Here is a 13,727-nt window from a genome sequence, read left to right on the forward strand (position 1 = left end):
ATGCGTTGCGCTGATTGAGCGTAAGCCCGAGCCACGCGTCATCGGATTTCTGTGTTTAAAGTCATCCGCAAATCCGATCGCCAGCCCACGCTGATGCTGGAAGCTCCGACACTTTATACCACATTTTTTGTAGAGGTAGTTTCTTTACTTATTGTTACCCTAAGTGTCTTGTCATTCTCAATTTTGCTTTTTAGTATCCTTGTAGCACAGTATGCGTCCTTCAAACTTCTCCAGCAGGCCGTCGACAAACAGCGCAACAACACGATCTTCCACTTCCAACAATTAACTGTACCATAACACGCATCCTTAGCAGATCATTTTTGAGGCTCAAGATACCGCCTGGAATATATTGCTTAGCTTTTGGTGGAAGTGAGCCATCGTGTGCAACTGCATAGGCAGCTCCAGTAGCAAAACCCGTGACTCGCTCCGTAAGACAGGGTGCATCGCAATAGATGTAATTATTTTTAAAGCACATATTTAGACTTAAAGTTATGTTAAGACTTGGGATGAACTCACGGAGCGAACCTGACACAGTGGGTTGTCTCAATTGCGATCTGAGGCACGATGAAACCATGCGCGACACTTAGGGATACCCCTAGTCTCCTCACCAAGATGGAGCAACGCCAAGGATGAATTGCGACATTGGCCCAGATCTGACATTTGACGTTTCCGCCAACCGATGAATTATAGTAAATACAGGCTGGGGTACTTCGGATCACCGCTCATCCGGTGTTCAATCCTGCTCCTCGACAGCACGAGTATGATCACCAACGAGGATACACTGTTTTACTACAGCGCTTACACCCCAGAATAGGTTCATCCTGAAGATGAAGCGTAAAGATACTCCGTGAGAAACGTCTCATGCTCGCTTAGCGCCAATGAGAATCTCTTCTACGATGATTCTGTCGCATACAAAGACTCGACAACACTGCCACTTATTCCAACTTCAGTCTTAATATCACAAACTCAATTCACTTTCACTTCTTACAGCTGGTCTGTTCTCTTGCACTCACACCCTCCACCACTTCGACTTCCGTCCTCTTCCGTGCATCACATCTCAAACGCAAACATGAAGTTCACCTCGTTCCTTCTTGGCTTCGCCGCCACTGCTATCGCCAGCCCCATCAGCAAGCGCGCTGTCTTCAGCCAGACAACATACGACGATCTCTCCATCAGTGGTGGCACTGCAGGAAACGCCCAGCAAGAAGCGCTGCAAAAGCTTGGCGGTCTGCCAACTGACCTATCAACGGTTGAAAAGTCTGACTTGGACTTCCTCAACAGTGTCAATCAGATTGCGAATGATGCTGAGGATGAGGCCTTCAACCCTGCTATCGACGCAGCTTCCGGTGAAGCAGCTGATGCTCTTCAGGTAAGCCTTTCCATCGAAGGTCAATAGAGAAGTAATGCTAACGGTTTTGCAGCGCGGAAAGATTAAGAACAAGGTCTTGAAGTTGACTGCTACTATTCTCAAGCTTGAGGCTCAGCAAGCGCAGGGTGAGGATGTCGCTGATAAGCTGGCCGAGGAGAACAAGAAGTTGCAGAACAACATTTCGCAGGACAAGGACGAAGCTGGAAAGGCTTCGACATTCCTTGCTTTTGATGCGACTACAAGCTAAGAGGATTGAGTAATGCTGGTGAGGGAATTGGTGTCAGTATTATGATAGGCAGGCCTACAAAGTGTATCAAGTAATCCAAACATATTCAGACTAAGGAAATAAGAGATTGCCAAGAGTCTCTCGAAAAGTGATGCAAATACGTAAAATGCTGAGCGGTACCTAGAATTGCAGTGTGGAGAGGACGGTATTGTCTAAAACCCCAACCCCCAATGTTCGGCATCTCGGTTGGATGTTCCCGCGAGGCCAAATCTAGCAACTCCACACAGAACCCCACGAACCTACATATCTTGCTGTTTCCAATTCCTATATAGCATCTTTTCTTCCAGTCCCACAGCGCCAGTACGACTACAATCAGTTCACCATGCTTGACTCGGATCAGTCCTGGCCTTTATGGGGCAATGACTCCCTCGACGGAGCATTCGATCTCGACAGCCCCGGCGACAACGCCGTCGTGACCAAGGTCCATCGCCCTTTCTTATTCGGCTATCGCCCTTCGAAACCCAATGGCCGCGGCATTCTTATTCTCGGAGGTGGGGGATATGTTCAACTCATGGTCGGTCGCGAAGGCGTCGCCGTCGCAAAATGGCTCAACAGTCTTGGCTTCTACGCGTTCGTCCTGGTGCATCGCTTCCCGAATAGTGAGACTGGTGCGCAAGCGCCGTTGGATGATGGAAGAAGAGCTCTGAAGATCATGTCTGAGAGTGGACTTGCGCCAAAGGGTATTAGCATCTGCGGCCTCTCATCTGGCGGTCATCTCGGCGCTGCTCTTCTGGCAGAGTATCCTCAAGTCTGGACATCACCAGATCCCGAAATACCGCAAATCGAATTCGCCGTATTGGGTTACGGACCTATTTCAACGAATGCGGCTGGCCGTACAATTATTGAGAACAAACCTCCTCTGCCGCCGAAAGAAAAACAAGAACTGTACGATGTTGTACAACCAGATGTTCAGCTCCGATCTCCTGCGCCGCCAGTATTCATCGTGTACTCCAACAGTGATCCAGTTGTACCTGTCGTCAACGCATATCGCTTAGCAGAGGGCTTTACAAAGGGCGGAGCACCGGTCGAGTTACATATCTTTGCTGACGCGCCTCACGGTTTTGCGTTGGATAGCCCGAGGGAGTTGCCTGTATCAAAGTGGCCGGTTATGTGCGAGGCATGGCTGAGGCAGAACAATTGGATAGAATGAGTTTTAGAATTCCCAGAGCGCAAAGCTATCATTGACCTTCATGGTATCAACACCAAACCCAGCAACCGATGTTATCTTTTAAAACAACTTCCTCGCCTTCTCACCTCTCTCCTCGTCCTCGCCCCATCTATCCTCCCAGAGATCTGATGCCATGTACTGCCATCCCATAGGCGCATCACCCATCCCCCATCGAGTCTTCATTTCATTGAGAGTAACTCGGTTTGCAAGTTCGTAAAGCTCCAGGATCGGATATCCGTACTTGGACTCCTTGAGTCCAGCGTTGAAGTCCTCATTGCCAATACCAAAAGGCTCGGCCGGCACAAAACCCGGCTCATGGCGGGTATTTGGATTAATCACTGCGATGTGTCTATTGATCAATTAGTTCGATTATTCTGATCTTTGGTATAGAGTAGTGTTGCTGTGCTGAACATACGTGATTGATGAGCGACCGCCACCACTGCCAGTTTCGTAAAGCCAGAGGCGCGAGACGCCATCTTTCAGACGGTACTTACGATACTCGTGGTTCTTTTCTCTTCTGGTGATATTTTCCAAGTGCTCGGGCTTGATGGCGAGTAAGACATCGGTTTCGACTCGCTCAGCGCGGTTCTTTGATGGTGGCATTGCTTTCGGCGCAGTACGTACTCACTGAATGAGGGAATGTGGAGAAGCGTGGAGATGGGAAGCGAATCGGGAAAGTTTAAGCAGGCATCTCTTATCTTATCATGTGCCGGAATGTCTCCTCTGGGCCAAGCTGAACTTCATCATCACGAGCAAATACTGTGAAACATTCTAAAGGAAGACGCCACGCACGAATGTTCTCTTAAGAATAGCTTTATGTACATCACGCTATCAATTGGATGATCCCTTACTTCCGTAGTAGCTCAATCTTGTCTCTCGTCTGGAAGAAATGATAGTTTGTGCTTCCGCCTAAGCCGAACATTAAAGTTGCTCTGTTTCACGAACCATGCTGGTTACAGGTCAGTATCATGAAAGGATATCACAGGATGGCTTTTGCAGATACAAAGGGATATCTGTCGGAAAAATCTTACCATTGTTCAAATGCCATGTGTTATCCGCCGACGGGAACTCAAGCTAGACCCAACGTCTCAGTAAAGGGCACTTCAATCGACACTGAAACTTACCTCGTATCGTCTCAATAAAGCCGGTACCATCTTGTACATCTCCAACAAGCTGATGTTCTTTCCAATGCAAGTCCTCGAACCCGCACCAAATGCAAACATATAGTTCTCCATCCGTCTCTTCTGCTCAGTCGAAGCTTCAATCCATCTCGAAGGTCTCCATCGATCTGCATCATGTCCGAAAATATCCTTGTTGCGATGTAGAACCCAAGCGTTGACTCCAACAATGGTGCCACCGGGGATATGATGGCCGTTGACGTCGAGGCCTCGTGCGGGGACAATACGCTCTAGCATGAGACCTGCAGCGGGATGGCATCTAAGAGCTTCTTTGACAACAGCGTTGAGGAAAGGGAGGTCTCGGACTTCGTTCCAACTGACAAGGCCATCTTCGCGGGCAAATCGGCCGGCTTTTTCTTCCTCTGCAAGCTCAGCCATCAAAGTCTTCATATCAGCGGGGTTCTTCATGAGATAATAAAAGATAGCTCGGAAAGTGATCGCTGTTGTATCAGAGCCTGCAAACATATTTGCTACAGTCAGAGCGAGCACTCGATCGTTATTCATGAACTCCGGGTCTTTCTGGTTGGCTTCGAGGAAGCGTGAGAGAAAGTCTCGGCGGCCATTGTCTTGGTCAAACTTCATGTCGCCTAGCTTTTCGGGATCAACGCGGGCGAGCATTCGGTTGCGCGCGAAGATGGCCACGGGTGATGATGAGTTTGTGAAGCCCCATTTTGTAAGCTGTAGCCTTAATGGGTTCTTGAGGAGTAAGCTATCGAGGATTGGCAGTTGTCCGACCTACATGACCATCAGATTAATAGACCCAGTCAAGGTTATTGGTATACATACAGGTGCTGCATAGTTGAGCAACCATTCAAGATTCCCAATAGTATTATCCACGTCTTTTCCATGGTCCACAAAGCCTAGTCTCTTGGAGTATGTTAGCTCCCCGATGACGTCGAAGGCATAGTACTGTAGCCATGTTCCAAAGTCAAGTACGTCGTTTTGGTTGGCATATCGTTGATCAAGTTGTTTGAAGAACTCGGTGGTAGTGGAGTCGACGAATGGTTCGAACTGAACGAGAGTGCTCATGGCATAAGCATTTGATACAGAACGTCGAAGCTGTGAGTGGAACTTTTCATCTTGTGAGGTGAAGAGGGTGATGAGTCTCTTGCCACTCTTGTTGATGGTCTGCTGCACCGGACTACCACTTGTCAGCCTGGGCAACTCTTTTCATCGCCCTGGAGACTTACTAGAAATCTGACTTGGTATATCCCGAGTTGTGAGCGTAGATTGTCTGTATAGCAGCTGGATCCGCGATCGATACTGTGTTGGGACCGAGTCTCACGACGGTGCCGTACTTCTCATGTAGAGCAATCTGCGTCACTTCTGGTCGCCTTCTATACACGTCGAGAAAGCGCCAGAGATCAGTGAAGGACGCCAAAGCTGGTCCGGGGATTCCGTTCAAGCCATTACCGTACTTGTTGACGAGGAGCTTCGTCACAAGTAGTCCCACGACGGCAGCTGTCAGGTACGCCCATGGGTGCTCAAGGAAAAGATCCAGAATCATTTCAGATACTTATCAGAAGTCGCAAATCTTATCTTATTCATAGTAATGCGTGTCAAAGCAGTGGTCGACCCATTGCTTTTAACAGCATTCTACCCCGCGTGATACATGCTTGGTGGTTTCGCAAGGTCAACGGCATTTACCAAGGCATCGGAAGTTTCCATGCGGGGTAATTTCCGAATAACATCACCAAGAAATCGGTAAGGTTCCGATTTGACTCTTTTAAGTTCTGTTCTGTAGTAATATTTTGACTGTTAGTTCAGGCTACGGGGATGATTCGGTATGTTTTGGTAAGCACCTCTCGCCAATTGGACCCAAGCTGCCGCGAACCGGCGGACCTCTCAGGACACCTCATCCTCCATTGCTTCCATCACAAAGCTGATCCAATCCAGTGAGAATTTATCTAACATATTTTTTGTTCAAAGTCACGACGAATTCACATCATTCTGCTTCACAGCCCGAGAAGAGGCAGCGAATGTCACGTAGGGAACAGCCCCCGAGTAGGTACATATAGTGAAATCGCCAGCCATTCTAGGACACTTGACAATCAATCTACCTTGTCTATGGGTCGTTCAGCGCTGGCTCGAAATAAATCAACAAAAAGTATCAGGCCCGCGTAATAAACTCGCCAGTCTCCGGAATCCTATCCCCAGTTTAAGCTTGCACTGCGGCGGCCGTTGCCAGTTCAGAACCGTCTTGCCTTTTTCTGACAACCTTTTTCTCTCCGTGCTCCAGAGCACTTTAAGCTCGGTAGTACGCTTGCCGTCGTAGTAAACGACCATTTCGGAAGGTGGCGGTTGAGGAGTATCGGGCCAATCGATGAAGTTGGGCGCGTCTTTGTAGGCAGTGATCTGTTTGCCTCTGCGACGCTTTTCAGACCACTCTCTGAGGACCTCGCTAAACTCCGAGACTGGGTGGTCAAGTTGGACATCTGGATGCTGGATCCAATCCTTCTGTTCGATTTCCAGGACGTGTTGCTCCTCGTGCCGAATGGCACGCAGTGTTTCGTCGCGAGTAATGATCTCGTAAATGGTGAAACGTACTCCCTTAATGTCGTTCCGTGCCTCGCTGTAGCCATGCTCTCCAATTTGAACTGAGAAATTAAAGTCAAAAATCATTATAGAATCTGCTGCCTCGAACATCTCACCCGCACGCAAGATGCAGGCGCGTATTGAAACAACTCTCAGCCCAAGCTCAGCGACAGCTCAGCTTAGAGCGCCAAGAGCTCGTCTCGAGCAACGTAAATGGCATTTGGTGTGCTTAAATTTCATTTCCGAGTGAATATCATACTGCGCGATAAGTCGAGTTGTTTTGATGGCCCCTCTCTACCCGACTACTGAAGTAGTCACTATGATGATATTTATAAACAAAGTGAGGCGCGACCCCAAAGGATGACTTCGTGGAGCTCTTTCAATTCATATCCGCGTCAAATATAGTCACATATTAACCAGGTTTCATAATCATTTATTCTATTTGCTACTTTTTGTTTCCAAAAGTGATGATAGCAACAAATACCTTCTTCTCTAGGTTAGGCTGTCTTGCATTAACAATTAGATAAGTGATAAGCTGCAAAGGCGCGCCCTGTGATTCACTGAAACCTAAGCACTAAACCCCGTCCGCTTTAGTGCTCGCCTCTCTCATTCGTTGATTCATCACTTTATTTCCTTCTTCGCCCTCGCATATTTCCATCCTCATCATCATCTTTAACTCGTTTCTACACTCGCAAACATGGCATCAGCAGCACGAACTGTGCTCGCCTTCCAGCGCAATGCAAAGCTCTACTCCCTTCAAACACTGGTCAAAGCAATCCGACCTTTCAGCAGCTTAGAGGATGAGAATCGTGAGCTATTTAAGCAAGGCACCGATGAAGACTATGCAGTCGTTACAGAAGAGACAATCTTTCACCCGCAAGGAGGTGGCCAGCCGTCGGATGTTGGAAAGATAACGGATGAGGTTGGGGCTTCATTCACTGTTGCATCTGCTCGTATGGACGCAGTTCGCGATGGCCAGGTCTTGCATTTCGGAAGATTCAACTCAGACAAGAAGTTCACAGAAGGGCACAGAGTCACGCAAGAAATCGACGTTGAGAAACGTCTTCTCTACTCTCGATACCACACCGCTGGACACGTCCTCGGTTCAGCAGTCAACCATCTCCTCAAAGACACAGTCGAGGGTTTTGAGGAGTTGAAAGCCTCTCACTTCCCCGACTCCGCATCATGCGAATTCCAAGGCCTCATCGACGGGAAGTACAAAGAGCCCATCCAGAAGAAAGTCGATGAATTCTTGGCCGCCAAGATGCCAGTTGAGATTGACTGGTGGGACGCTGAGGAGTTTCGCAAGAACGGTCTTGAACACCTTACGCCTGACGCGAGCTTTTTGGGACCTGGAGAGACCAAGTTCCGTGTTGTGAGGATTGTTGGAGCGGAGGTTTATCCATGCGGTGGAACGCATGTTGATACTACGGATCTATGTGGTGAGACGACGGTTAAGAAGATTGCGAGGAGTAAGGGAAAGTCAAAGGTTAGCTATTTGGTGAAATGAGGCTGTAGAGTAGACATCATAGACTAGACAAAGCCTAAAAATAGACCACGTATTCGCCATACAAAAAGCCGACACTGTTCTCCAACCTCAAATAATTGTATCGAGACACCGAGGGGTGTTTTTTCATATTATTAAGCTTATTCCGACCGAAATCCGTTGAGCCAGCGGCAACAACCTAATCTCCAGATCATTTGACGCCTATAAAATGAGCAGTGGCTCGATGCTACAGTGGCTTTCGCCAAGTTATTAAATATTACGGCCCCCCACTACCAGTGTGATGATGCTAATGCAAATAGGAAATGTGAAATCCCACGCAAAAGCTGATTCCTCCAATGTGAGAGCTTTGTCGCAAGTGAAGTCAGATCTCACAGTTACCGAACAAGTATTTCCTCACAAGTGTACCTATCATGCTTGGCAATTCCCCCACTGTCAGATGTATCGTCACATGGGACCTAACATATGCAATGCGTGCATGCTAACCCCTGCAGCATGGAACCCCTGGTCGGCACCTCAGACACTTCCGATACAACATACAGGGGACAAGATGGGACGAAACCACCAATTGCGATGTGGCTTGCTCGTATTGATCCATGTTCTGAGAATATGATATATCGAATATCATCTTTTCTCAACGGTCATCTTGCGTCATGATAATGGTCAGCAATTTGTCACGGCAGTTCGCATTCCCGGGAAGAAGCTTTTGCAAGTCAATGCGATTGCGCTATCGTATTGAGTCTCAGTGTCCATGGTCACTAAAGCCATTCCTCCATGAAGTAGATACAAACAAAAACTAAAAACCGTGAACCTCATAAAATACAAGAACAGGCCAGCCTAGTCCTTCTCCTTCCATCAACTCGCTCAAGCGGCTCCAGCAGCATCAGCCTTCTGGATCAGGAACTCAGGAGCAGCGCCGGAAGCAGCACTCTGGTAGGCCAAATGAGGAGCAGCGACGATAAGCGAACCAGTGCAGACAAGATCGCCGGTGTTGCAGAAGACCTTGGTGCGGTCCTCGGGGTAGCTGGGGATCTTTCCGCGGTTCTGGAGGTTCTTGGTATATCCGAAGAGAACGACTCCAGCAATCTTCTCCCGAATACCGGCGTCGACGTCAGTGACACTGGCAGCGGCGAGAGCAGCACCCTGGCTGTAACCTCCAGCGATGAGAACAGCATCAGGACACTTCTGGTTAGCGTCGTTGAAGTGGCCCAGCATCTCACGGATAGCAGCGCTAGAAGTTCCACGAGGAAGAGCGTTGTCACCGAGAGTAGCGCGGTAAGCACCGCCAACGCCCTGGATCCAGACACCGTTCTTGCCGTACTTGGCCTCGAGCTTTGAAGCAACGCGGGGACCGAGAGTTCCCTTAATAAAAGAGTTAGTTATAATCTGTCACTTGGGCGGTTAATGGGGATGAAAAGGGCACTAACAAGGTTGCCAGATTCAGTGGAGCCGCGAGCGTAGATGAAGATGACGCCAGGGCATGAACCGCTGTTGCCGTTGGCAAGATCGTTGCGGGTGATGCTGCCGCCTAGCTGGCGAGCCTCGAGAGCAGCGGCATCCTGACCAGCGGGAAGAGCAGAGACGGTGGCGGCGAGAAGAGTAGAGATGATGGAGAACTTCATTTTGGCGGTTGAGGCGAGAGAAGTCAGAAGAATCGAAGACAGTTGAGTTGGATTTGAAAGAGAGGCTGTTGAGTGAGTGACTGAGAGGCTTGATTCATTCCATTAACATCGAGGCCATCTCAGGTATTTATCTAAAAAGTCCAACAAAACATCCATCTTCTGTGCTTTCGCAAGTCTAACGCTTTTGGAATAACTCAGAGTACAGACGATGGATCACTTTCGGTACCATCAGGTCAGAGAACAAGAAGCAAAGATCAAGCAACCTCTATCTCCCGGAAACAAATTAAGAGCACACACCACCAAACCCGTTCGTTCTCAAACCTATCACCATGCGTCCCACCAATCTCAACTCCCGAGTCATGCGAGAAGCCCTTGTCTGCCGCCGCCAAAACCAGTAGTCTCTTCGCAAGCCCTCATCAAAACGGGAAATGAGCCCCGTTGCGCCAAGTCGAGCAAACTCCACTGATCATCGAAACAGTCAATATACAGTATGAAACGGCGCCCTACGACCACGTTGCTGGGAACCGGTGTGCGCCGCTTTGACAGTTGCTTTTTTAGACAGGGACCTGAAACCACAGAAATGGTGGCCTCAGGGGAGTGGTGGCAGTGCGCATTTATTCCCGGTTTCATACTAAAACCCGCTAACGTGGTCAGCCCATACCAATAGTCTTGGGTGTCAGGAATTGAAAATGACCTCGGTTCGGTAAGTTCCATGCACGCTATTTGAGCAAGTGCAAGGTTGTATTGGCTACGCAAGTGCCAGATTGCGGGTAGTTCAACGCTAGAGCATTAAAACAGGCGCCTCGTTGACGGGAATTTGAGTTTTCGATAGATTGGTTGTCGACAAGGTCAAGGTGACTTTGACTTCTAGTTTCAGTCTAACAGGTTTTAGCGCTCTCGTATTGTAGTTGAAACTGGCATGTTTGATCCCTTGGGCTTGGACAAGTGAGGCTCATGACTCGGTATGAACTGATGATCTTCTTGTGCTCGGACACTAGAAGCTGTCAAGAACGCTCAAGCTTGCTGTCGTTCCGATAGCGGAATATGTCTAAAAGTATGTCTAATTTTGTTTTTGGGAGAACGGCGCCGGTAGTGATGCTCGCGGAGTTGGACACCACCTTGGATCGAAATGCAGTGTCTGCAGACTACAACATCTTCAGGCTGATGATCATTCCGGTTTCCGAACATCGCCAAGGTTCCATGGTCGCGAGAAACACCGTATTAGCTCTAGACTAGCTTGTCTCACCACCATCTTGATCTGTAGGTTATGACCAGAACCGAGGCTCATCAACGCTGTTGTCAATTTGAGGCGAAGTAATGTCGAATAGCAATACAGCTTCAAGTTAACAACATCTCGTTCCGAGCCGAGGTTCATGAATAGATTAATCCAACACCATCTTCAGTCTTAGAGCCATATCGAACTCACCACCAGTTCAACTATACCGAGGCCTTTCCTCAGATAAATGAAGACAACTCTGTTCCATCACCGTCTTGATCAGCGCCAGGATCCATCGTTATACCGGGTCATAACCTTCGGGAGCCTTAGCTCCGTTGTCACTTACGTTTAGTCTCAGCTCCCACCTGACTGGTACCGAGGTCTATCGCCTTTAAGGTAAGGTCATCCGAGCCTCCAGGTTCCAAGTGCCTCGCGCAGGATCATAATGGGGCGAACCCCGCAAACTGAATCGAAGGTGAACCAATTGGACCAGTCTCACTTAGCTCAGCCATCATATCTCAATTCGCGACAATTACCATTCGTAGGTTAGTGAATTACATGCTTAATTTGTTGTCTAAATCCAATCCTGTAAGTTCATGAACAATGTCTTGATATAGAATATTTTCTGTTTAATGATACAGCCGAACGGGTTTCGAATGCGGTTGCAAAACGTAAGCCTCGGAAAGAAATCGCAATTATCCAGCACCTCCTCAAATTTAATCCCTATACGGCCCCGGGAGCGCCAAACCCTGTGAGCTTCGAGGTACTTCCGACGAAAGTTCTAGGTTGTGAGCTTCACAAGCCGAGGTAAACATCCGTTCCCATTTATCCCCATCAACTAGCCATTTTTTCCCAAACTCCGCAACAACTACCTTTTTCAGGAGAGGAAATACCGAGGCCGAGATGTTGATTGACTCCAAAACCTCGTCATGTACCAGCGGATATGCGCTCCCCATTAGACCGAACTCCTTAATGGATGTTGGAAGCAATTGGCAAATCCTTCGTCCAGGCCGATGGCCCTGCCATCGGCGATGCAGCATGCCGCTGTCGATGTACAGCGTCTCAAGGACTTTCATTCCTGAGAGATCTTGGAGCACTATTTCACCTGGGTGATCGAGGTGAATGCCAGGAAAGTGGAGTGTAAGGTGTTTGAGCGTGTCGCTTCTCAGCATCAAAAGATCCTCAATTCGGTACAGGAGAGCTGTGTCTTGACTTCGGGTATCAGCGCGTTGACAATGATTTGGTGCACCGATCCGGAAAGTTTGTAGTTTTGGGAAGCCACGCATGATGGCCTCCAGCTGACTGATGTGAAGCATGCATGATCTCAGTGTAATTTCATTGACAGTGTCGTGGCAAAAGCTCGTCTTCGGCTTTTTTGTCGCATCCCGTACTTCCAAGTTGACCAGTTCGATTCTTTCCAGTCGAGGTGCTGCGTCCAGTAGGCCAGCCAGACCGTCAAGGTCGTCAGTCGGGAAACTCCATGACACGGTTATAGTAAGTTTCTTCAAATTCGGAAGACATCCAGACGGGATCGACGAGAATTTCCAGTCTGACTCGACATGAATCTCGAGCTTGTTGAGCATTGGTGTTAAAGAGATAGCAACAGACATGAGGCAATTGATGGCAGTCCCAACTATTTGCCTCCTTTCTCCGAAATAGCCCGTTGCATTTCCGAATCTGTCAACCGGAGCCATTGGGTTTCTCTGGGCAGCTTCGCATAGATGAGTGCGGTACCGTTTATTGCACTGCGCAAGAAATTTAGCTTGGTCAGCATATTGAAGAAGAAAACGCCGGATCATGTGCTCGTTCAGGCAGAGCTCCTTGACATGCCGACCAAGAGCGGGTGTTCCAGCAATGGTGTCGATGAAACCAAAGAAATCGTGTCCCATCGGTCGATGATACAAGTGCGGTTGCGATATATGCCTCAGTTCCTTGCATGTCAGAGATAAGGCCAATAGACACTTTCTGTCATGAGTCGGTTTCGGCTCTTCGTAGCGAAAGAAGTGTCGAGGAGAAGCTCTCTCGCTGCAGTGGGGACAGAGCTGCTGGCATACTATATCGATGATCTCTTCAGGGAAAGAGAAAAGATGGGTGAAAGATGGGTTCGCCATGGTTGGTTGGTGATATTAAGAGGAGAGAAATGGCTCGGGAGGATGGATCAGATTTGACTCTTTTATAATAAATGGTCAACAATGAAAGTTCTAGCAAATACAGTTTAGACGAATAAGCTTTTGGTGTTAATTGAGTATATTTCATCTTTACTACCATCGTAACTTCCTGCTCAATATCTGCCCAAGGTTTAAGTCAACTTGGCTCTAGTAGGCCATCGCGATACATGTATCCTATTCGATCTTTTTTAATCTCACAACTGGTCTTTGACTTTCGATTCGAGGTATTGTGGCAACTATCACGAGACACTCCATTGATCACGTCTACAAACTTATGGTTAGATAATCTGATTTAGACTACCTATTATTTTTAGATTGATAAACATTGGAGATTATTTTCTATTTTCCTTGGAGTATGCACGGTCTTCGTCGATCTATCATGAAGGTTCGCTTCTGCAAATGCACTAATAATGTTATTTGCGAGAATGGCTTAAGCCACGGTTTTGACTTTCTTCAATGGACGTGGGGAGAAGATTGTAGAAATGGTAATTTAAACACAAAGCTACTGCTTCTAGAAGCGATTGGCTCCAGTCTCTCCCCCTAAACCATCTCTGCCGTCCTGTGAAGCATATACAATAAGAGTATGTATGTATGTATGTATGTATATTTTTCGTCCGGGGGCCGTGAGGCCCGTAAAGTCCCCTATTGGGGCACAGGACGTGCTGAGCTAGAGTCTCTAGT

General features: G+C 48.1%; 8 protein-coding genes across 9 annotated transcripts; 3 read left to right on the forward strand and 5 right to left on the reverse strand.

Annotated features, from left to right (window-relative positions):
• Nucleotides 1–884: 884 nt before the first annotated feature.
• FOIG_16167 (uncharacterized protein) lies at nt 885–1,749 on the forward strand. Its single transcript, XM_031217598.1, has 2 exons — nt 885–1,369; nt 1,422–1,749. Exons 1-2 carry the CDS (start codon nt 1,070–1,072, stop codon nt 1,614–1,616), a joined length of 495 nt encoding a protein of 164 aa, XP_031052710.1. The 5' UTR covers nt 885–1,069; the 3' UTR covers nt 1,617–1,749.
• A 148-nt stretch (nt 1,750–1,897) lies between these two features.
• FOIG_16168 (uncharacterized protein) lies at nt 1,898–3,025 on the forward strand. Its single transcript, XM_031217599.1, has one exon. It carries the CDS (start codon nt 1,978–1,980, stop codon nt 2,803–2,805), a length of 828 nt encoding a protein of 275 aa, XP_031052711.1. The 5' UTR covers nt 1,898–1,977; the 3' UTR covers nt 2,806–3,025.
• On the reverse strand, nt 2,884–3,426 carry FOIG_16169 (uncharacterized protein; the record flags this gene model as incomplete). The annotated part of the gene is made up of 2 exons (XM_031217600.1): nt 2,884–3,172; nt 3,239–3,426. 2 exons carry the CDS (start codon nt 3,424–3,426, stop codon nt 2,884–2,886), a joined length of 477 nt encoding a protein of 158 aa, XP_031052712.1.
• Nucleotides 3,427–3,615: 189 nt separating this feature from the next.
• Nucleotides 3,616–5,508, reverse strand: FOIG_16170 (uncharacterized protein; the record flags this gene model as incomplete). Of its 2 annotated transcripts, XM_031217601.1 has the most annotated exons (5): nt 3,616–3,772; nt 3,855–3,897; nt 3,948–4,736; nt 4,788–5,142; nt 5,192–5,508. In XM_031217601.1, 5 exons carry the CDS (start codon nt 5,506–5,508, stop codon nt 3,687–3,689), a joined length of 1,590 nt encoding a protein of 529 aa, XP_031052713.1. In that variant the 3' UTR covers nt 3,616–3,686. The 2 variants fall into 2 exon arrangements, with proteins under 2 accessions (XP_031052713.1, XP_031052714.1); XM_031217602.1 differs by having other exon boundaries at nt 3,855–4,736.
• Nucleotides 5,509–6,098: 590 nt separating this feature from the next.
• FOIG_16171 (uncharacterized protein) lies at nt 6,099–6,645 on the reverse strand (the record flags this gene model as incomplete). Its single annotated transcript, XM_031217603.1, has 1 exon — nt 6,099–6,645. The coding sequence occupies exon 1, from the start codon at nt 6,621–6,623 to the stop codon at nt 6,099–6,101; it is 525 nt and encodes a 174-aa protein (XP_031052715.1). The 5' UTR covers nt 6,624–6,645.
• A 511-nt stretch (nt 6,646–7,156) lies between these two features.
• On the forward strand, nt 7,157–8,120 carry FOIG_16172 (alanyl-tRNA synthetase). The gene has a single exon (XM_031217604.1). The coding sequence runs from the start codon at nt 7,234–7,236 to the stop codon at nt 8,044–8,046; it is 813 nt and encodes a 270-aa protein (XP_031052716.1). The 5' UTR covers nt 7,157–7,233; the 3' UTR covers nt 8,047–8,120.
• A 629-nt stretch (nt 8,121–8,749) lies between these two features.
• On the reverse strand, nt 8,750–10,921 carry FOIG_16173 (cutinase 3). Its single transcript, XM_031217605.1, has 2 exons — nt 9,468–10,921; nt 8,750–9,402 (listed from the first exon to the last, which is right to left on the reverse strand). Exons 1-2 carry the CDS (start codon nt 9,660–9,662, stop codon nt 8,905–8,907), a joined length of 693 nt encoding a protein of 230 aa, XP_031052717.1. The 5' UTR covers nt 9,663–10,921; the 3' UTR covers nt 8,750–8,904.
• A 673-nt stretch (nt 10,922–11,594) lies between these two features.
• FOIG_16174 (uncharacterized protein) lies at nt 11,595–12,989 on the reverse strand (the record flags this gene model as incomplete). Its single annotated transcript, XM_031217606.1, has 1 exon — nt 11,595–12,989. One exon carries the CDS (start codon nt 12,987–12,989, stop codon nt 11,595–11,597), a length of 1,395 nt encoding a protein of 464 aa, XP_031052718.1.
• Nucleotides 12,990–13,727: the final 738 nt, after the last annotated feature.

The sequence above is a fragment of the Fusarium odoratissimum genome (genome assembly GCF_000260195.1).
Source record: "Fusarium odoratissimum NRRL 54006 unplaced genomic scaffold supercont1.67, whole genome shotgun sequence".
Lineage (NCBI taxonomy): Eukaryota > Fungi > Ascomycota > Sordariomycetes > Hypocreales > Nectriaceae > Fusarium > Fusarium odoratissimum.